This window comes from Pleurodeles waltl, chromosome 12 (assembly GCF_031143425.1).
Source record: "Pleurodeles waltl isolate 20211129_DDA chromosome 12, aPleWal1.hap1.20221129, whole genome shotgun sequence".
NCBI classification, from domain to species: Eukaryota; Metazoa; Chordata; class Amphibia; order Caudata; family Salamandridae; genus Pleurodeles; species Pleurodeles waltl.
This window is the reverse complement of record NC_090451.1, coordinates 131046153-131070262: the sequence shown is the minus strand read 5'-3', so window position 1 is coordinate 131070262 and position 24110 is coordinate 131046153. Positions and strand designations below refer to the sequence as shown.

General features: G+C 44.4%; 1 protein-coding gene across 1 annotated transcript in view; it reads left to right on the top strand.

The window, feature by feature from the left end:
• LOC138267717 (hydroperoxide isomerase ALOXE3-like) overlaps positions 1-24110 on the top strand; it is a 249194-nt gene that overhangs the window by 169024 nt on the left and 56060 nt on the right. The window contains exons 3-4 of the mRNA XM_069216883.1: positions 10295-10379; positions 23249-23371. Of these exons, the coding sequence (XP_069072984.1) occupies positions 10295-10379; positions 23249-23371 (208 nt within the window). The remainder of the gene's footprint in view (positions 1-10294; positions 10380-23248; positions 23372-24110) is intronic.

The window sequence follows — 24110 nt, the reverse complement described above, 5'->3', positions numbered from 1 at the left end:
GTTAAAATGCAAGTTCAGAGGTATGTTGTGTGTTATGCTTTAATTGTTTGATAACAGAGGGAGAGGAATTCTGGACACTACTTAACCCGTTCTGTGCCTTGGACGATGTGACCTCGTCCAAGGCTACAGTTCCAGTGTGCCTTGGGCGAGGTCACCTCGTCCAAGGCACATGGGAACTTGGGGGACCGCTAGCGCGCCCCCCCTGTGCACCCCCTCCCCCCCAAGGTGGGGATGGAAGGGTAAGACCTTCCCCTTCCACCCCCGACCCCCCCCCGTGACATCAGCACGCAAGCGCGTGCTGATTTGTCACAGGGGCCTCCCCATCGTGCTGGAAGCAGTGCAAAACATTTCTCGTTCAATCACGTGGGGGAGGCCCGGAGGGGCTTCAAAGGGAAGGAAATGTATTTCCTTCCCTTTGAAGTCTCTCCCAGGGTTTCCAAAGCCGGATTGCTTGCAATCCGGCTTTAGAAACCCCACTAGACACCAGGGATTTTATTTTATTTTTTCCAGAAATTGACATAAGGGAGCGACCCCTTGGGTAAGGGTCGCTCCCAGGGGGGGCATTTTTCGGGAAGGCCTTTTCTGCCCCGGGGGGGGGGGGGGGGCAGAAACCTCTAGGCACCAGGGATCTTTTTGATTTTTTTTTTGGTGGGGAGCGACCCCTTAGGCAAGGGTCGCTCCCCTAGGGGGCAAATTATATTTAGGCCATTTCTGTCCCCCTTGGGGGCAGATTGGCCTATTTTGATGAGGCCAATCTTTTGAGGGGAATTATTATTATTTTTTTTTTTTTTGTGAGGTGGGGAGCAACCCGTTAGTCAAGGGTCGCTCCCCTAGGGGGCAAATTGTATTTGGACCGTTTCTGCGGGGGCAGATGGCCGATTTTAGGTCAATCTGCCCCCAAGGGGGCAGAAACCACTAGGCACCGGGGATTTGTTTTTTGGCGCCAATGTCAATGTAGGCAAGGGTCGCTCCCGGGCAGGGTGGGTTTGGGGGGGATGGGGGTCAATTTTATTTTAGGGCATTTCTGCCTCTTCCCCCCCCCCCCCCCCGCCCCCCCCTCCGGGGCCGGCTGAGCTAGTAGAGGCCAAAATCCACAAGTAGCCACTTTGCAAAAAACACCTCTGTTTTCTGTGAAAAAATGTTGTGTCCACGTTGTGTTTTGGGCCATTTCCTTTTGTGGGCGCTAGGCCTACCCACAGAAGTGAGGTACCATTTTTATCGAGAGACTTAGGGGAACGCTGGGTGGAAGGAAATTTGTGGCTCCTCTCAGATTCCAGAACTTTGTCACCAAAATGTGAGGAAACTGTTTTTTAGCCAAATTTTGAGGTTTGCAAAGGATTCTGGGTACCAGAACCTGGTCAAAGCCCCACAAGTCACCCCATCTTGGATTCCCCTGGGTTTCTAGTTTTTAAAAATGCGCTGGTTTGCTAGGTTTCCCCAGGTGCCGGCTGAGCTACAGGCCAAAATCCACAGGTAGGCACTGTTTTCTATGAAAAAATGTGATGTGTCCACGTTGTGTCTTGGGACATTTCCTTTCGTGGGCGCTAGGCCTATCCACACAACTGAGGTATCATTTTTATCAGGAGACTTGGGAACACTGGGTGGAAGGAAATTTGTACCTCCTCTCAGATTCCAGAACTTTCTGCCACAGAAATGTGAGGAATGTGCTTCATTTTTATTTTATTTTTTAGCCACATTTTGAGGTTTGCAAAGGATTCTGGGTAACAGAACCTGGTCAGAGACCGCAAGTCACCCCATCTTGGATTCCCCTAGGTCTCTAGTTTTCAGAAATGCACAGGTTTGGTAGGTTTCCCTAGGTGCCGGCTGAGCTAGTGGCCAAAATCTACAGATAGGCACTTAGAAAACAGAGCTGTATTTTGCCGTCAAAAAATGGGATGTGTCCACGTTGTGCTTTGGGGCATTTCCTGTTGCGGGTGCTAGGCCTACCCACACAAGTGAGGTATCATTTTTATCGGAATACTTGGGGGAACATAGATTAACAAAACAAGTGTTATTGCCCCTTGTCTTTATCTACATTTTTTCCTTCCAAATATAAGAGTGTGTAAAAAAGACATCTATTTGAGAAATGCCCTGTAATTCACATGCTAGTATGGTCACCCCGGAATTCAGAGATGTGCAAATAACCACTGCTCCTCAACACCTTATCTTGTGCCCTTTTTGGAAATACAAAGGTTTTCTTGATAGCTATTTTTTACTCTTTATATTTCAGCAAATGAATTGCTGTCTACCGGGTATAGAATGAAAACGCACTGCAGGGTGCAGCTCATTTATTGGCTCTGGGTACCTAGGGTTCTTGATGAACCTACAAGCCCTATAGATCCCCGCAACCAGAGTCCAGCCGACGTAACGGTATATTGCTTTTGATAATCTGACATTGCAGGGAAAAGTTAGAGTAAAACTTAGAGAGAAATTTGTTTTTTTCACCTCCATTTCAATATCTTTCTTTTTCAGTTATTTTCTGTAGGAAACCCTTGTAGGATCTACACAAATGACCCCTTGCTGAATTCAGAATTTTGTCTACTTTTCAGAAATGTTTAGGTTTCTGGGATCCAGCATTGGTTTAATGCCCATTTCTGTCCCTGACTGGAAGGAGGCTGAAAGCACAAACCATTGCAAAAATGGGGTATGTCCCAGTAAAATGCCAAGATTGTGTTGAAAAATTGGGTTTTCTGATTCAAGTCTTCCTGTTCCTGAAAGCTGGGAAGCTGCTGAGTTTAGCACCGCAAACCCTTTGTTGATGCCATTTTCAGGGGAAAAACCACAAGCCTTCTTCTGCAGCCACTTTTTCATTTTTTTGAAAAAACGAAATTTTCACTGTATTTTGGCTAATTTATTGGCCTCCTTCAGGGGAACCCACAAAGTCTGGGTACCTCTAGAATCCCTAGGATGTTGGAAAAACAGGACGCAAATTTGGCTTGGTTAGCTTATGTGGACAAAGTTATGAGGGCCTTAGCGCAAACTGCCCCAAATAGCCAAAAAAGGCCTGGCACAGGAGGGGGAAAGGCCTGGCAGCGAAGGGGTTAATATGGGGCAAATTATTAAAGAGTCCACAATCTTGCACCGTACATACTGACAAAATATTCTAATCATAAACGATGACTTGATACAGTATGGGTGTCTTTAGGTTGGTAATGGAGATGCACCGACTCAGGAGGTGATAAATTAGAAGCAATCCAACGTGGAAATCAGAGGATGAAACTCTCTTTACCTGCGTTTTTAAATACGACCTGCTTTTGAAATCGAATATTAGAGTAGAGCTTCATCCCCTCCGCCCCCTTCTATCACTAGCAGAAGATTACAGAAAACTGCCCCATCTGTTTGCCAACAGTAACTCATTACAGTGTCATTTTTCATGTTACGGATTAGTTTTAGACTAATTTGGGGTTAAGCAAAGCAATACTTTGATTACATTCATAAAGTGATTCTAAAGCACATTGCAGATTGCATTAACAATCAATGCAAATGTCGCATCAATTACAAAAAGGTTTCAGCTTTTAAGCTGTACCTCATAGCTACACTCTGTAGACTTCCTTAAGTTACATAGTTTTCTATTACGTATATTTTTCTCAACTCCCTTCCGAAATCCCTCCAGCTGTTGGGAGTCGCCCCAGTATTCGTCCCTTGTGGCACATTTCGAGTTCAAACTGAAAGCAATTGTCTATTTTGTGTATAAAAGGTAACTAATGCTAGATAGCTTGTTGGAGTACAACCAGTGTCCAAGGCAGAACTTTCAGGACATTAGGTATACATGAACTGTTGCATCTTTCTTGTCCTATTCAGTATTTCAAACCCATTATATTGTTCTTGACATTTAGGTAAAGGAGATTAAAACATTTTTTTAACTCGAAAGACCAACCCTAAATATTTGTCCTACAGCCAGGGCCATAAAGAATTCATCCCCTGCACTACCTTGGTTTTCTGTATTTGATTCTTATGTAAAACTTTTTTTCCCTGCAGGAAAAGGCTGCATCTCATGCACAAACATGTACTGTTTTTATGATTCTGGCTTGATTATTGGTGCAGGGAAGATGCCCCAGCACCTATGGACATACGATGAGCTGCAGCTCTCAACAAACCCCTTTAATGCTACACATTTTTGTCTTTCTGTGGTTGCTTGTGATAGACATTCCCTTGAAGAACAGGAACTCAATAGGCAAATGCCCTCAAAAAGGAATCCTGACATTTGCAGACCAAAACAATAAATTGGCAATTCCTTTTCAAACAAATTGGTGAAAGGGAGTAAATGAGTGCCTTGATGAAAAGGGAAAGTAATAGAATGACAAAAGGTATGGGAGAGGAACCACTGAAGTTTTAAATGTTATGTTCTTCAAAATGATGCAAATAGACTCTCTGGAAACGTTTAAAAGTTGTCAAATGAAGAGCATCCTGTTCTCGTGGCTCACCTTGGAAGATTGAATGCTGAATCTTAGTTTATAACCCTTCCATAGGATCAAATACTGGAAAGTCCTAAAATGTTCCACTTTTAAACCCGTAAAAGCAAATGTGCTGGTTCCTCTGTGTGGTTGAACATTGTGTGGTACGGATCTGAAATTGTGTGGTTATTGGAGCAGGATCCAGGTACTGTTTCACACCGACTACAGTTCTGATGTGAATAATGGATGAACAACTCTTGAGGATTAAGCCACACTCTGATTAGGACCTCCCCTATTCATGGTTAGTGGGACCAGCATTCGGCCCTTCAGTTGGGTAGGGTGAAAGGAAGTGCCTTCTTGCGACAGTACCCATGTCTCCAGTACCCCAGGGTACCCTTGGCCCTGCAACCTCACCAGTTTCCTGCTGCCGCTTCCCACATGCGGTTTTCCTGCTGCCATGCCTCCCAGCACCCCTCCGAGGACCTATTTAGTAATGCGGCTTCAGTGTGCGGGCCCTTGCAAGCTCCTCCCTCGCTGATATTTGCTCCTTGCTGATGGCCAGACTGCTCCTGCTCCTGAGATGGCCCTCACCACCCAGCACAGCACTCCGGCTTGCAACAGTATGCAGGTCTCCGGTGCCCCAAGCCCAGTGCACTCAACAGTTTACCACCATTTTCCGCAACGCTGTTTTCCCACTTCCCCTGTGCCCCTCCCAGGACCTATTTAATGGAGACCACAGCAGTTGTGCCCAGTGGGCTTGCCACCAGTGTGCCAAAGTAGTGCCAAAGGCGAGCCTGACTGTGCCCAGCACCAGGAATGTTGGTCCTCCTGAATCCCATAGGTACTCTGTTGCTGATCTACACACCCTTGACACCAGACATAACTGCGGACTCATCTGCTCATGCCACAGTGGGACTCTTCACCTGTCTCCACTGCCGCTTCACTGCCATCTTAGGACTGGCCACCCTAACAGATTCCCTCACTTGGCTGTCCCTGCTGCCAGAGTATCCCTTGCATTGATCAGGAAGCATCTGAGTTGAGACAAGATTGCTGTTCAAACATGCCACTGAAGTCTGGGACACCATTTACACTCTTGCCCGACTTCTTTTACCACAGACTTGACTCACTCCTACGTCAGCCCCCAACTCCCAGCCACTACAAGATGACGTGACCGCACCAACTGACACCGAAGTAGCATTGCTATCGTACACAAGGAAGCAATCATCTGCACGACTATCGAAGACAAAAGCATGCCATTCATGAAACACCTGAACTTCTAGCTTCACACCGATGGCAAAACTATCTGAGGCACAATTGCATTCAGACCCCCGGGATTCCAAACAGGCCTCAGCTACACCATCACTGAATTAATCACCCTGCTTGCCATCAAACCTAAACACTATATGTTGGGAGACCTTATCTTTCACCTAGACGACCCCACAGACACCAACTTCACCGGCCTCCTGGAACAAATGGACACCATTAGCCTCACACAGCTGGTCTCAGACACCACATGAAGCTGGACACACCCGGGACCCCATCTTCATGTCAAGCAACCGAATCTGATACAGCCACACCATGGAACTCGCCTGGTCTGACAATTGAACCATCACCAGTTCCCCCCCCACGCCACCATATAGCCCCTTTCCACGGCTCCAGGAAAGTTACTCAGCACCAATGGGCTGATGTCCTTAGCCTCTTCCAGCCTGGCACCTTCACCAACCTGAACCAGACTTAACTTCAACACTTGGATCACCTACGCCCCTGACTGAGTTGCCCCCACCAAACAAGCCAACTGATATATCCCAGAACTCAGTGTGACGGAATGCAGATGCAAGAACACTTACCAGCACCTACTCAAATCAGTGAAAGTGTCCTGACATTGACAATGGTTCCTTGGTCTGGTTGGCCCTGGCCTTGATGCAGAGTTCAAATGCCCATCTGCCACAAAACTCAATTCAGCCCTCACAGGACTCTGCAACACCCTTCCAGAATGATTACACATCAAGATAGCCATCATTTACAGAAACTTTGAGCCCCAAGCCACTGACCTCACCATCCCCACACCTGGTAAGGCAGCTGCCAGCCACCCGCATACCACATGGGAACAACTCAACAAACACCAGGACTTTAATGAACTCCATCCACTCGGGTGCACACACTGATATGGTCCCCCCCCCATTAACTCTTCAACCTCGGGAGCGATTATATCAACCACCACCTCACCATCCTCAACTCCTCCACAGCCATCTTCTCTGATGCCTAGAAACAGGTCTGCCGCCCCCTAAAAAAACTCCACATACCTCAACCTCGAACTATGCCCCCCCCCCCATCTTGCTGCCTCCAGTCACCCTCCTAAGGCCTGGAGAAGGCCATCAACCTCCAATTCACTGAAGAGAAACAACCTTCTAGACCCCTCCCAATCTTAACTGCCAACCACAGCACTGAGACAGCCCTGATTGATGTGACAGATGACATCTGTACTTTACTCAACGAAGGAGAAGCAGCCACCCAGATCCTTTTTGACCTCTCCGCTACTTTTGACAGCCACTCACCACACTCGTCAACTGTCTGCACAAGATCGGTATCCAGGATGACTCACCAAATGCCCACAGCGGATTTGTCTCCCTCATTACCTCACAGCCCAGGCACACCATCTGTGGTGTCCCACAAGGCTCATCCATCAGTCCCACCCTTTTCAACGTCTACATGACACCACTAAGATTGTCAGAACCTTCAACATCCTCTCCTATGGTGATGACACCCAGCTCATTCTCTCACTCCCAGCAGACCCCACTATAACAAACAGCTTCCACAACTGCAATAAGACAGTCTCGGCCTGGAAGAGAACTGCCTGAAGCTCAACACAGAGAAAATCGAAGTTCTGATCTTCAGCAGACACACCTCCCTCTGGATCAACTCCTGGTGGCCATCAGGACCTGGACCCACTCAGAAGGATCATGCCCGAAACCTTGCCATCATCCTTGATAGCATCATTTCCTCAGCCTGCTTCCACACGCTTCACATGCTCTGTAGAATTTTCAAGTAACTACCCAGCAGCACCAGGAAAAAAGACACAGGCCCTCCACCAGCTGTCTGGACTATGGCAATGCACTATGCAGGCACCACCGGGGAACTCGAGACTTCAGATCTAGATCGCAGCAGCCAGACTGATCCTCAACCTGCCCAAAAATACCTGAGACACCTCCACTGGCTCACCATCCAGAAGAGATGCCTCTTCAAGCTTCTGACCCATGCCTACAAAGCTCTCCATGACCAAGGACCGATGTCCATGATCCACCAACCATCCAGAAATCTCCACTCACCTTGGCCTTGCACAGACACCATGCATCTGTTTCTGCCACAATGGAGGCCAATCTTTCTACCACCTCGCCACCAAATCTGGAACGCCCTTCCCCTCCACCTTTGAATCGCACCCTCATTGTCGTAGAGCCAGGCCTAGAGTTCCTTCCTGAAGTCTGCCAGAGACCCCCAGCCCAGTGCCTGGATACCCTCGTGGGTGAGCTGTGCTTTTAGAAGTACAGTTTGACTGGGGAAACTAATTTAGACAGTATGCAAGCGACCTCACCGCATGTGAAATCACTGTGCGTGGGCCTCATATGTTACATCACAGGAAGTGACACTACAGGAAGTGGCATCTGTAAAAGAATAAAAAAATTGGATTTTAAATGGCTATTCATGTAAATACTCCGTCCGATACAGCTGATATTCTTACAGTGCATGCTTTTATATTGAAAATGAACCAAATCAAAAGCTGATTCTCTTAAATGCATGTAAAATGATACGCGGTGTGCCTTTGTTCCCCACGCACTGCTCTGGCCCCTACGTATTAGGCTGCCCATAACCCCAAACCAGAATTGTACTTGGATGAAAGAGCTGATGGCCTTTAAATCTGCCCTTTGTTTTGAGCCCACATGGAAGGGGAAAAGACCCCAAAAAACCTGCATGCTGCTGAGAACAGTCAAAAGTGAAGACACTGTTGAATGTGCCCTGGTTTTGGAAAATTACACTGGTACAAATTCAGCTTACTTCACTGTGGCCCAGATACATAGCAAAGGAGACTGTGTTCACCCTGTGAAAATAGTTGGTGGACTCAATCTATCTGTTTGTACCCCTCAGTTGTGCTGTGCAAACTATAAAGTGGCCACCAGTAAATCGTCATGTCTACTATTTGTAGCCACAAAATGAAGGGCTAAAAAACATGAAACGTGAGTATTAATGAGCGTATACATCTACCATGTAAAAGCTTTGCTAAAACAAGGGTCTGCTTCGTGTCATCTTGGTCACACAGAGCGGACACCTCCACTCAACCAAACTACTCCGTGAACACATGCCCTTCATATGCAGAACCAGATCTGGTGTTTAGGCTATGTACCTTGCTATCAAAGCCTGGAATGACTTACCCCTCCACATCTGAGCCGCCTCAGTTTTTCAGTTTCACAAGAAACTGAAGACCTGGCTCTTCAAATAGTTCTTCCCTGCCTTGGCCCACACCACTCTTGCTTTTCAGCACCAGGATACCCTCCTGGGTTTGTAGTGTACTATAACATAGGTTTCTGCATCCCAGCTCATCTGCACCAGCTTCATACAAATGATCCAAAAAAGAAGTACAAAGCCCTCGGTTTTGTGTGGCAGGGAAGATTGTTCTGCTCAGGGAAAAATTTTAAGTAAGGTTTATTTCCTCACCACCACAGCTGTTCGTGCCAAGCTCCAGCTGACTTTACAAGAACCTTCACTCAGAACTCTGTAATGTACCAAAGAGCATTGCTAAAGAAATTCTATAGTCTTAATTATGCAGTGAGAAATAACTGAGTGCACAGGAGTACACCACATTTTGTCATACCTTTTACTTCAGAAATCCAACAGGCATGGCAATGTAAAGTGTTTTTGTTTTTATTTTTAAAGGTTGGGATCTAATCTGATTCATTGAAAGCCTCCCCTTGTGTGTGAGGGGGGGTAAATGGTAGGGGGGAGGAAGCGCGGGGGCGGAGGTCCTTAATCGTAAGTGGTTGAGTTCAATTGACAAGTCTGGCTTGATGGTGCTCCAAAATCGGGGGTATTGCACTGCCATAGATCTTTCACTGTTTCATGCTCTTCTATGGTCCTTAAATAAGGAGGGTGGAGGATCAGAAATGTGTGGCTGGGGAGCTGTGTAAGGCCAGTTTCTGGAAGTATGCTGAGCCTTTGCCCCACTTTGATTCATGGACTGAAGAGAACCTTGGATTTGATCCTGAACTTTACTGGAAGCCAGTGAACAATGTTCAGTAAAGGTAGACATAATCAAGCTGTCCCTTAAGTTCATGTGCAACCTTAACTGCCTGGATCTGTATCTTGGCAGTAAGGTTCAGAGAGGTTAGCAAAGCTGATGTTGCAGTAGTCCCAACGTGCTGTGATCTGGGCTCTTTAATACTATTTTATGGTCTGCTGGAAGCTCTGGAAGACTTTTTAAAGTATGGGAATCTGGAGAATGATAAAACTGACAAATTTGTTTGGCGAGGAAAGAGTCAGTGAAGGGAGTGGTGTGGATGTTTGACTCTGGAAAAGTGGCCCTTCTACACCCTCCAAAGGTATCCTTTTGTTTTCGATGAAGACAAACCTGGGAAGCAAACACACAAAATAAGCATTAACGCTGTATTGAAGGGAAATGTACGACAACTGGTATTTGAGAATTCCAAATGTCTTGCTTGTTAGTCCTATTGTCTACCTGGACGGGTTAATCCACCGTATCAGATCTTTATTTCTTGCATCCCATTCTAACGCATATGCCTTATAATTGTTTTATGTGATATTTTCCATTTATTCAATGAAAGACCTCCCTGAACATAAGTTATTATTTTTTTTTTTTTTTTTTTTTTTTTTTTTTTTACTTTTTCGAGCAGCTACTCTGGCCTCTGCAGACGTTCACAACCCCCTTCTCCTGAAGCAGAGAGAGAATGAGCTGAAAGAGAGACGAGAGACCTACAAGTGAGTTATTCTAGGTTATTGGAACTTATCTAGTGCTACAACTTTAGCAACTGATATATACAAATCTCCCTCCCTGTAGTTTATAGGCAGTCCTAACAGGATATCATAATACTGTCAGCACTTTAATGATGACCGTTTATACAGGAAAAACTATTAACAAGTGATTTTATAATTTCTTAAGTAGCTACATATTGAGGATTATTTATGGGAATGTTTTTGGTGGCGCGGTGGTCTTTCACTTCAGTCAGTGAATCTGTCGAATTAAACAGTTTTATTTGTGGGTGATCAGTTTCATTGCACACAAACTCTGGTTGCGCACTTTCACTTCTATGAGAGCCCGCCTCCCACACTCCCTTGCATCATTATTGCACCTGCTGATCAATGTGTAATGTTTAAGGAGGGCTGTTCCTAATAGGAGTAAAGGGGGCACTGCAGTCCTTTGAATAGGATGCTAGTGAGAGGGTGCAGAACCCACCCCACATTATCACACCTCAGATACCCCCAGCTTTGGGAATCATTCTGCAGAATATACCCTTCGGCTACTGCCTCAGTGTTCAACCCTCTCCCAAGTGAGCTTTGTACTATAAGCACCTCCTGAATCGATGGATGCATAGTCTTGGCAGAGGCAACTGCTCCCGTCAGGATTGAACTAGTCTGTACGGCAATCTGACAGGGCCCCAAAGGCTTGTCTGAGGTCCGTGTGTGGGCGGGTGTTTAGGCTGTTTGGGGGTCTGTTTTATGGCAAGGTTTCTACTGTATCTCGAATTACTACAAATATTGTATGCAGAAAATGCATGCAGTTTCCCATACCTTGCTAAACCTCTGAAACTTGTAAAAACAGGTTGTACAAACTTACCTGATTTGCAAATCTGGGCCACATTTAGCTATCTGACTCGCTAAAGTGAGCCACTTTAAATTTGGTGCCTGGACCTAATTTTTGTTCATTGGCCCTGGTCCCTGTTGTATCCTTTCTAATAAAATATTGCAACTGTACAGAAACACTTGTGCTTTAAAATGTTCTCAGTGGCTTATTCATACCTGTCAAGTAGCACACATCTGGTGTTGCACATAGCAGCACTAAAATGCATTAACGTATCACCGCACTACAAGGCATTAGCTATGAATGTTGAAGCTCCTCCGACCTCTTCAATGTGCGACAAAGAGCTGCAGGATATAATTAAACAAAAGCAGCCTGTGTTCTTCAGCTTGCTCTACGCAGCAGCCTCAGTCAATTACCAGGCGAGCCCCATCAGCCTGACCAAGAACCGCCCCTTACAATCCGCACGGTCTGGCATCCCGTGGCCCAAGTGGCCCGCCTGAAAGGTGCGCTCTGGCTCCATCTGGCAGACACTGTGGAAGCACGTCCGGTTGGTACAGGTGAGTCCAGCAGAGTGTTCAATAGGGCGTCGCCCGAGTGTGGGCAAGAATCAAAGATGTGGCAGAAAAGGACAAAATATTCATTAACTATTTTGTTCTTTCTCATTCAGGTAGCTGTATATAAAATAACAAACACCCCAAATGAAAGTTAAAGTAATTGGTGGGAAATGCACTTTGTTATGAAGAGTAATTGATTAATGCAACCACTGCGGGGCTATGTGTCTGCGTGGAGAGTGAGAAACCAAACTGAATCCATTTTGGTGCAGTGGGGAAGAGTGACGTGAGTGCTTTCTCGTTGGCAAGAGGAGACAGTCGATAGGTAGGACATTTTTAAATTATATTGCACACTGTGAAAGAAGTGTCCCACATTTGGCGCCATGTCGCTTGTATCCAAGTTGAAGCCATGGACCTATCGCAAGTAAGCAATCTGAAAACTGTAGTTATTGTTTATATCTAACTTGTGTTTCACATATTAGTAAAATATCCATTCAATCAGCCATGGCAGAAAGGTATATGGAACACCAAGTACTATTTAATCTTTCCTGCTTTTTAAAAAATTTTAAAAATATAATTTGTAAGCAGTTTGGGGGCGAGGGGGTAGAAACGAGGGGGGCAGCAGATTATTAAAATGGGTTGAAACATTTACACCAGGTTGTGTTATGGGTGCACAGTACTGGTTAGTACGTCTGCATGTTGCCTGACCATAAGGAAATGCCCCAGTTTGCATGTTCACCCCCACATTTTCAGACTGATGCTGGTTTATCAACTCAGCATGTACTAAGGCCTGCTTACTAGACTCGAGTGCCAGTGTTCCAACCCCTTACAAAGTGTATGTCTAATTTGGTACCTCCAATCTGAGCAGACTGACTTACTTAGAAGTCCCTAGTATGTGGTACCCAGGGCATGTAAGGCATTATCTCCATCCCAGGCTGCACCATTAATGATGCCACCCTGGGTATGACAAAGTACAAAATGGCTCCCAGCTTGCCATTGCAGGCTGGAAGGGCAGTGGTAACACTGCTAGTTCGATTTTGCCATTCAAACCAGTGGCAAAGCCTCCACTTCACCTAATATATGGATGTCTTCCCTAAGGAAGGCCTATAAAGCTCTAAGGGGAGGGAGCTGTAGATTAAGTAGGACATGCATTTTTAAATGTCTTATCAGCAACACTTCCAAATTGTCATTTTGCTGTGAAAGAATTAGCAACCCCATTGACTAACACCAGGTTACCAGCTGACTCCTCCGTCCTGGCTAAACCCAGAATGGGACTACATAGTTGGTTACTGTAAGGTATCAGATTAAATGTGGCATTAACCCTGACTTGATGCCCAAGTTTAACTTAGTCACTATCGAAGAAATGCAACTTTTAGAAAGTTGCCACTCTGTGACCCCTATGCCCAGTGGTCACAAACGGTCACTGGTCACCAGTCAGCTTTCTGCCCTCCTGGAGAGTGGTGTGAATGACTCAGACTTGAGAATAAGAGCCTACTACAGGGTGAGGTGTCCCCTCCCCTTTGCAGGAAGCCCCTCAGGGTACTAGCCCAAGAGATCAACTTCAAAGGCAAAGCTGCCTTATGGTGGGCAAATGGCAGTCACACTCCTAAAGGACTGTCCTTTGTTCAGGTAGACAGGCTGGCTGCAGGGGCAGAGAGGGGCGACCAGTGTCCAAAACGTTTTTTCCGTTGGCATTTAGCCCACAGGTAGTCACACCCTTATGGTGGGCTACCAAGCTCCTAACATCCAAGGAATGGTGCAGACAACTTGCTAGATGCCAAACCTAGCTGGAAAGTCATCACCATGAGTGAGGGGAGCTGGTAGCACATTTGCTGATGACCACAGCCACCCTCCAAGGCACTTTCTGGGCATAAATATGGCACCCTGAACCTCTAATTATGACTGAACTGGACAAATGATTGAAATACTGCCCTGCTGACCCCTGGATGTGGGAAAGAGGCTGCCCCGTTTGCTGGGCTGCACCTGCCACAACTTGGGTGAAAGACAAGAGGACACTGCCTATGGTCCCTGGCTTGGGCAAAAGTTGTGATCCAGACGAAAGTGACTCAAAGATTCAGTCAGGTGGCCCCCTGGAACCAGCACCAGCGACAACATAGCTGAAGTACCACAACTTGTCAAATCAGTAGCCACTTGGGAAGAGTTATTGCTGCTGGGTGCCCCAAGAGACTGATGCTCAATGGCCAAAAGTTGCCCCCTAGTATGCCAAACCTGGGAGTATCATCTGAGTCCACAATGGTTGCCCAAGAGGGACAACAGTCTCTACCTAAGGGTATTGCTGGGACTGCTGTGTAGACAGGTAGGAAAGCTGCAGCTGGCCTTCTACTGTCTGAGGAGTTTGCCACACACGTCGGTCCCTCAAAGTCACCTCACCCGTGAAGTGAGGCATAACACCAAAGAATACCCCATTGACTGCATAACAACCAGAACATCATTGAGCATCTTGCATCTGCAGCATCAGAACCACTCCATTAAACTCAGAGGGTTGTATTGTAGAGCTTGGAACTTGACTGGATAATGCTTTGATGGCCAGGTAACTTACTAAATGCTCTTCACTAGACCCCAAGACATTGTGTTTGATTTTGTTGTCCAAGTGGCACTAAAGTCACCCAACACAACTCTTAAACTTTACTGTTACCAATGCTTGTTTGCAGTTGCAATAAGATTTAAGTTTTCTTTAAAAATGTTTATCTACGGAACCCTCCAGTGGATTTTGCTCATGCTAATCTAAAAAAATTCATAATGTTTTTATAAATTGGTGTCAGATTTCGTTTGTGTTGTGTGGCTTTCTTTTGTTCTGGTAGTGTTAAATGCTATATACTAGTTCCTTTACGCCTTGCTGGTCAAACCCACAGCTACCCAGTGTTGAGCTTAAGGTTTTACAAAAGATCCTGAATGGACCCAAGGCAGGTTTAGCAAGTGTATTACACAGTAAGGCTGCACAGTTGTACCATTTAATACTCCCAAATCCTCACACTGAAGCAAACTATTATTGTGCACACAAATTACATAATGCTGTTTAGTGCATGCAGTAAAGCTCCATTTTGTGTGGGCAGCACATTTCATGACTAGTTCTATGGGTAACAGGAGTACATTTAACAAGTTCATAACATTGGTGTCAATTCATGTAAGGGAACCAGAGGAGGTTTAGAAAACTGCGGCCACAGCTGCCTGAAGTCTTGTGCCACGCTGAATCCATACTGGCTGTCAGTATAAATGGTAATCCTCTGACACGGACATGCAGCACGTCTGAAGGCCTAAGTTAGTAGTTCTGCCACCTGTGCAAAGGTTATATTACACAAGCAAGTTGCTTCCACAACTCAACTTGTAGTGCATCAAGAATGTCTAGTTATGACAAGAACACAGCTATAGTCAAACTTAACTTCAGAAATGTTGTCAAGAAGGGGGAAAATGGTAGCCAGATGGAGCACTTTGCAAATTCTTAATACCTTCTCTGCTGCTAAAATTGCCTAGCCATACCTTAAAGGTTGGTGCCCATCATGTCTTTAGTTTGTGTGGGTCGAGAGGATTTCAATGGAGTGCAGAACCATCACAAGGTGTAAGTACCACAAGGTACCCAGAATAAGCCAGGCCAGCCTGCTACATTGGTAAAGCAGTTACTAGTACTTATCCCACCGTTGCACCACCACTTTGTCATTTGGTGCTTTTCATAAGAAAATCATGTACCAAATAGTTCATTATATGTACATTGAACCAAAACAGTTTACTTTTCTGCTCTAAAACATTTTACTAAGTTTATGAAAAGTTCTGAAAACTTAAAATTTTTCCAAAAGTTTGAATTATTATAATTTTTTTTTTTTTCTCTCTGTACTTTCAAAAGTTCTAAAACATTTTCTCTGTCTTAACCCTTTTCTATCATGTCTTCAGTTGAGGTCACTCCCAAAGTTGTTCAGGCAACTTATGTTTTTAAACTACAAAAGTTTGAGGGGTCTCTGCTTAGAAAGAGGTTTAAGCATTGGTAAGAATCCAACAAAAGTTTTTCTCTAACCCGATCTTAAAGGATGGCCCATCTCAGAAAAGGTAGGTAGGGGGGGAAGCTTCCCAGTCACTCAGAGGAGTTCCCTGAAGAAGCTGGGGAGGGTTCGTACAAAGACCTGCCACCTAGTGACACTGGTAGTGTTAGAGGGTCACACATTAGTAGGGCATCTTTCACTCCTAAAGGCCAGGTTACTAGGGTCCAGCCAGTTAGGGACACGTCTCTCTACCAATACCCAAATCTCCTCTGAAACCAAACATTCCCAAGCCTCCCACCCTGAGGATAACTTAATGGAAAGGGAACTCGGCAAGCTGAGGTTGGAAGAGACCAGACCAGCTTAAACAGCAGCAGCTGGCCTTGGACAGGGAATCCCTGGATATAGAGAGGGAAAGAAAGAGAATGGGGTTAGTTCCCCATGGTGGCAGCAGCAGTATTTCTGATAGCAATCCTGTTGGAGAGCAGGATTCCAGGAACCTGCATAAGAGAGTTCCCCCCCCCCCCTTACAAGGAGGGGGATGACATAAGTGGTTTGCGGCACTTGAGTGCCTGTATGGTACAGTTGGTCCCTCAAAGGCAGTGGGCTGCTATCTTGTGGCTATCTTTCACTGGAAAGGCTCCTTACTGACAGAGAAAGTTATGCCAATAATTACAAAGTTTTGAAGGATGCACTCTTGGATAGATTTGGCTTAACCACTGAACAATACAGGATTAAGTTCAGAGACGCCAGAAAAGTCCTCAAGACTGCACAGATTTTCTTGACTGTTCAGTGAAGGTCTTGGAGGGTTGGTTACATGGCAGTAAAGTATCGACTATGAAAGCCTGTATAATCTGATCCTGAGACGGCATATTAACAATTGCCTGATTTGTTGCACCAGTACTTGGTAGACTCAGATCTGACCTCTCCCCAAGAATTGGGAAAGAAGGCAGACAAATGGGTCAGAACAAGAGTGAACAGAAAAGTTCATACAGGAGGTGACAAGGATGGCAAGAAGAAAGATGGTGAGAAATCTCAGGGCCTTAAATAACCTGTCTAGATCCTCACATGAAACCATCAAAATAGTCCCAATAATTTCCCATGCGTGTACCACTTGTCTGAGGTCTCTTAACTTCGGAAGACTGTTTTTTAACTGGAAAAGGTCTGCTTGAGTCCACAGAACATCAAAGTATGCTCATCCCTGGACCTTTCTTAAAGGGTACTCTGTTTGCATCTTCGGTACTGTTACCTTTTTTGTCTTCTGAAAACACTTTTCTTTCTCATGTTCACTTCCCTTCTATAACTATTGTTCTCTAATTATTTTCTAAATCTCCCTACACTAATACGAATCACCAATTCCTTGACTTGTTTTCAAGCCATGCAATTTCATCACTTTTATATTGGCATTCAGAAATTCTTTTGTAGCTTCTTCATTTTTAGCCAATGAACTCTGCACCCCTCAGCCAAAGCCTACATCCTGCATATGCCTCACATGCAACTCGAGCAATTTCCTTGCTCATATACAAAAACTTTTGCTGTAGTATTTCAGAAAACCTATGCCCAGATTTACCTTCACAATCTTCTCAAGCTCTGGTTTCACATGCACAATATTGATATTTTGGGGGGCATTTTCTTTGGGCTGGAATGATTCGGGGGCTGCAAACAGTGTGCATCTGTACCATTGGGGTTGTGAACGGTCTCGGGGGTCGCTAGTGTAGGGAGAACCCTTTCATTTTTGGGGGTCTGTTGGGTGCCCACAACTGCTGGTACCTGTGGAGTGATTGTAATTATTTGCACCAGAGGAATGCTTCTTTGCTAAAATTTAGGCTCTTGACACCAAGGGAAGACTTTGAACTGCTGGTGTTTGGGTAACACTTTGACCTACTGCTATTTGAGGAGCACTTGCATCTACATCTATCGTGGTGCACTCACATCTTTAGGGAGACTGTTTCTGCACCATCCTCCAGGGATGTATGTCTGGGTTGTCCTGTGGGTTGAACTAAATTGCAAGGAAGTGGTCTTGACCTTCAGTAAATCATCCAAATACTCATCCTCCTCCCTTTTCAGTCCTTGCATCAGTCTCCGTTTTTTTTTTTTTTCTTAATGGGGGATTTCTTCTGTTCTGAATTCAGTGTAAGCACCTAGAGCATCCATCATAGCTTTACACCAGATCCTTTGCCTGTCATTACATTGTGCTTCCAACCAATGAGAATTCCATATCCCAGTCTTTCTCGGTGTGCTTATGTCACTGGTTGAGCCGCATGCAAGTAGTTAACCTTTTGTGTGGCCATCGCTCTAGTGGGTGAACCTTGGACAGCAACATCTTTCTTGCAAATAATCATCCCAGGTGTCGCATAAATATTCCACATTGTGTTTGCTTTTAACAAACACTAGCGGCAAACGTCTCAACTGCAACATTGTCTTAACCTTTCAGTCCACCCAGTGTGACTGGGGCAAAGGTCAACCAATCGCAGCGTGGCTGTCATCACTGTTGAACCTATCCCAGCACAACACCTTTTTAAACAGAACGCATAACTTCAGTATCAAAACTTAAATGAACGCTATTGTCTGCTTCCCTTAAATGTAAAAGAAAAAAGTTTAACGATGCAGTTTATGCTTTTTATGACACAATCGCACAACAGCAGAAACTGAACTGCAGGAGCTTACTTGAATTAGTAGATTTACTCCTGTGCACAGGAGGATAAACTAATACTGATCCAGGTTAGTGCACACATACACACTCGTTTTACGTCTCTGATGCTCTGTAGTGCTTCATAGTGTACATCTCCACTTTTAGCAGACAATTCAACTAGATCGCGCACTTCGAGTCCAACATAAACCACAGCTTTATCACAATTGCAGTCACATCAGCAAGCAGAGGGAAAAATCATTCAGTGCTGGCTGCCTGTCGTTCCCCGACTAGTGCTGTCTGAAGTCAAATTACCACAGTCCTTACAAGCCTGCGAATAAGACGTAGTATATGTATTCAAATTCAGACCAATTCATGACACCACTCTTCCCAACCACAAGTCCCAACACGCATCACATTGGTTTTTTGTTCACGCACACTAGTGCGTGGGCAATGCATTTTCCTACTGATATTCACACAAGCTTCTTCTAGAACACTGGGACAACTGTCATTACTCCACGTGGCCTTCATTAATCAGGAATGTAGATGGGTTAAAGGGTCAAGACCAGCTGAACCATAAGGTCCAGACTCCACCATCCTCTGGTACCAGAATTTGCCATCACACGCTACCTCGCTCTTGTGCAACTGATTGGACCAGCAGCTGTGTTAATTTCTTAATGGATTTCGGTGCTTCTTTCTGGACCTGTTCCCCTTAGATGCATTCTAAATGACAACTTCAATATGGACACTTAGAAGCCATTTGGTCCTACAAGAATGACAGACAGGGAGACTTAAACCTTAAAGGTTTAATTTCGGGATATTGTCAAAGTAAATACATTTATTACAAAGCTCAGTTAAAGTACAGAATCAAAGATCTTTGCAAAATTCAGGTAAACGAATTACAGGGTATAGAATGAGAGCAATCCAACATGGTCGAAAGGTCAGTAAGAAAAAGCCACCTAACACATCCAAAAACGCACTTACATAGCATCCTGGACCACACATTTCATACACTCAGTACACAGTTCCCTCAAAACAAAGCAATCGGAATTAAAATTAGTTAAACCGTTGCAAGTAAACTTTTCAAAAATCTCAACAAGGAGCTCCTCAGACTCCATCTGTACTAGGACAACTATTCTGCTACGGTGGCTAGGTGAGTCCTTGAAATGTGCAACCTTGCTGAAATTACATTGTACGATCCATCTAGTTCTAATTTGTAAATTTTACGCTAAACAGAGAATGCGCCTTTTAGTGCCCCTTTTAAGAACGATTAATTTGCATCGGTGTCGTAGCGCATATGTTAGACTTCGGGTTTTATCCTCTTTTGAAATGTGTGGAATTTTAGCAGATTTTTTTTATGTTCTGTAAAAGTCCATGGAGGTACTGGTGTAATCTTAGTCGATTTAAATAGTTTTGATTGGGAAATCTGATATGTATTATCTTTTATTTTTGATTTAATTCTATTTATTGTGCTATTATATATAGATGTGTTTAAAAAAAAAAAAAAAAAAAATTTTTAGGACTTGCTGAAAGTCGAATAAAGTTTGTACTACTACATTGTAATATCCTTGCAACGGCCACTGTCTTGCCTGTGTAAAAACATTCTGCTGAGACGGAAATAAGCGTTTGCCCACGTAATACAGAGCATTAGCAGCAAACGGGAAAAACCGAGGATGATGCCTACAAATACTATGTAAGCGAGACTTCGACTTTCATTAGCGCAATGCATTTATCAACATAACAAACCTAACACTAATCAACTCCCCTAATCACAGGATAGGCCACGAGTTAGACTTTCGTTTCACCAACATGCCCAGCATACAAATTGTACCACCTATTTCCATTTATGGTCTGATCCCTTGTCAATCCCTAGTCAACTCTGCTTTGACAACTGTCCCTCAACCAGGACCAGCTGTTAAGTCTAGAATTTGGTCTGATGGGTAATACTGACAATGTAGGCAAAGCCTTCACTTCATTTCACTTTTATGGAGGAACCTATTCGCTTCAACTCCTTGATATAGTCTCCATTAAACAACTTTTCCCTGCTCAAAGTGAGGAAATGTAACCGCCCAGCCACTCTGTGCTAATTCAATACTCTGAGCATCTAAGCAGCAAGGTGGAAGTCTAGAGCACAATTGGAGAGTCAATTGGGGCATGGAGACAAAACAAATACAGCATGGGGTGTGCAGCGTTCCTGGACTCTACAGTCTGTAGTTGAGGTTCTAAAATCTACCTTGCGATTGACGTGTTCTTGCACTTCTCAGTATTGTCAAACTTTGGGAAGGGGCAGTAGCATCAGACTAGGAAGATTGTTTTCCTCCTGTGACCCAGGATGCTGACTAGCTTCACAATGTCAGACCTGGCTCAACTGAGACTATCCTGATTTTTCTGTCCCTCTAAGAAGTGGAACAGAAAGTTAAGAAAACCCTTGGATCTGCTGTGGCTCCTGATCACACTGCCCTAGCTCCTAGTCTCCCCTCTCTCTCTCCCCCCACCCACACCAACTGTGGTTGAAATGGGAGAGAAATGTAATATAGAATTGGCTTTTAGGAGATCCCGTGTTAAGGTAAGGGTCTCGACTGCCCCTGTATTCAAGATACATTCCCCCCCCCCCAACTCCCTGAGTTATGTTCTACTTACCATACTATGCTATAACGCGCCGTACAGCATTACAACATACCACCTCATAGTACACAGCACCTTGTGACCCTATGCCACACTAAACATTAGATGGAATCCTACTTTACGGAAACATTTAAAACAATACCACAATACACTCAACTTGATATACCTCCATATCAGATACATAGTACACCATCCAACTCCACCTTATACCATACCAAAACTGTACCATGTCTCCCTACCATACACAGTACACCATAATGCAACTAATAAAATGTCTGGAATGCCACAGTGCATTGCACCTTAAGACATCACAAACTGTCAGATCATAACCATAGTTAACATAGTATGATGCACCATAAAAAGATTCTACACATTGTACCACAGCACACCATCCACAAACCCATACCTTTAGTATACCACTTCACAATGCACTAGATCACAGTATACTGTACTAGATCATACTATGTAACCCCAACCACTATGCCCACTACTATACTATACCACATCATGACATCTGTTTTGATCAGTGTTACTTTATTCAGTGCCTCGCTATAGCACGCCACTCTTCTCCACACCACCCTGTTCACAACTACATTTCATCATTCACCCCCACATGGACCATTTTGTACAGCATCTTAACTTCCAGAATGACAGGGATACAGTGTCATCTCGCCACATTTCTTTGGAAGGTAGATGTAGACCCTTCCCCAAAATTGAGGGAGTTAACTTACAATCTGCAGTCTAAATTAGCCTTTACATAGGGGCTATGATGTGGTGATTTGTGGGTGTTTATTGATGTTAAACATAGTGTTGGCAACGTTTTTATAACCTTATATTTATTGATGACTACCAAATACATGTACAAGAAGGTGATTCCAGTCTAGCTACTGCTGAGCCATGTAGCCTTGAAAGTAGAACTGCTGGTGCATTAGGGTGACCATCTGTCCCTTATGGCAGGCTACGGGGGGCTAATGACATTGCTTCCTATCCCTATTAAGTGAAGAAAGCTGGACCACCGTCTGAAACATCTGTTTCACTATGCACATAACAAGTAGGTCTATAGACCTATCAAGAGGGTGTACAAAATATCTGTCTCACTTTGACCTCTTGTCAGAGGGCGAGAGGAAAGCCTGACCCACAACAGTCAACCCTGTGCCAGATCGACCTACATTCCCCTTACAACATCACACAACACATCCAGCCACGCCATCAGATGCCATGCAACACTTCCTCACAAAATGCTGCATCACACCTTATACTACAAACCATAACACACCCTAGCACAAAACGCCATACAATGCACTACAGCACCTAATACATAATGCATTTTATTACGTACCATCCATGACCATGAATCACACCATTGTTCAACATCACATCATATGTGCACAATATCATAACACATCTCTGAAGGTCATGCATTGCATCACACACTACTGTATGTCACACCATACTACATCACAAATTGCACCATACCACACCTCGTTACACTACACCATATTTACTGCTGCATCACACAAGCTCTTACAGAAATGAGGCTACCTATGCTACATTTCACCCGTCCAAACAATCTCAAGCCTGTCACAAGCAAACCTGGGTGTTCTTCAGGCTTTGGAGCTAGCGTCAACAGCAGAAGGATTCTTGCTGGCTGAGACCAAGCAGGCTGATTAATATATTTTCACATGGCCCTCTCCCAAGAGGGTACTGCAGGCAAATGTCGATCTGCAGGAATAACCACAAGATCAAATACATTGATAGGTTACCCAAAGAAAAGGCCACCTAATATAAAAACTGATGATGGGTCAGCAGCAGAAGCTGGATCGCTGCTGGCCACCCATTAGGGTGTCTATTAAAGGACTGAGAAAAACCTTGAGGTAGCAAGGGGGGGTGGTTACAAGGCAAATCTTTATGGTTCCACTTAATGAAGGGTTTAAAGTCCAGATTTTAAAAAAAGAAATACTATTTACTGCGTTGGGTATAAAACAAACTTGAACCAGAGTGAGGAGATATTACTTGCAAAATATTTGGACAGCAAATTCTAAACACCGGATTCTAAGATGGACCAGAGACTCCACCTCTGCCCTTACCATTGACTCTGACATACTTTTTTTAATGTCTTGGCTACTTGTGATTATTATTAAATAAACAAAATGTGATCTAAATGGCAGCCATTTTGCTATGTATATATGGCAGGTTTCTTTTGACATAAGTATTTGACACTGCTCTTGTATTCTGTATCCTTCCATCACTTCCAGGTGGAAAGTGTACCACAAAGCCTTTCCCAGATGCATTGATGTGGGTGACGTCACAGAACTGGACTCTAACATTAAATACTCCATTACTAAACAACTAAATTTTGCCCTCACCAAGAGTACTTCGTAAGTATTGGGTGTCATGGTGATTAGAACTAATATATATTGGTGCTCCAAAGGGAGCTGTTTTTTCTATAGCAATTTTTCTTAGAAGATAGTAAGCGTGGGCTCTTCCAATTGAAATCATGTATAACTCGAGTAAGGTTTTTCTTTAGGAAGTCCAGATCTTTTACTCTGGCTGTTACCACGGAGTGTCCAGTGTTCACAAAGTATGGCTCCTGTTTTAAGAACCATAGTACAAATGGGCAGCCATTTTGGTGCGCACCTTGTAAAACAAGCCATCCATTACATATAGAATGAAGAGCAGGGGGGAAGAACATTTGAACGTGTTTCTAATTTCATTCTGTAATTTGAACCCTAAAATGCCCTTCACTGGCTGCCATTGAAGCGTTCATAGTTATGGCCAAATTACCCAACGAGATGACTGTATTAAATTAAATCATTTAACTCTATATACTCCAATGTTGAAAATCCCTCTGCTATTCTTAAAGGTAAACCTGAATTTACTGTCCATCCACCAAAACATGGAGGGTTTAGGGGGAGAGGGTGGGTGGGGGGGGGGCGAGGAGGAAGGCACACCAATGCAGGCAGACATGCAGCTAGGTAATCATCAGATGATGGTAAGCACCCATTATCAACAATGGGCAGCTTCAGGCAACAGTTCTTCAGAAATGCTACAAAACGACCAATTTATCTTGGGAAAGGTTTGGCATAACAAACATAGAAACATCACCAGGGCAATCTC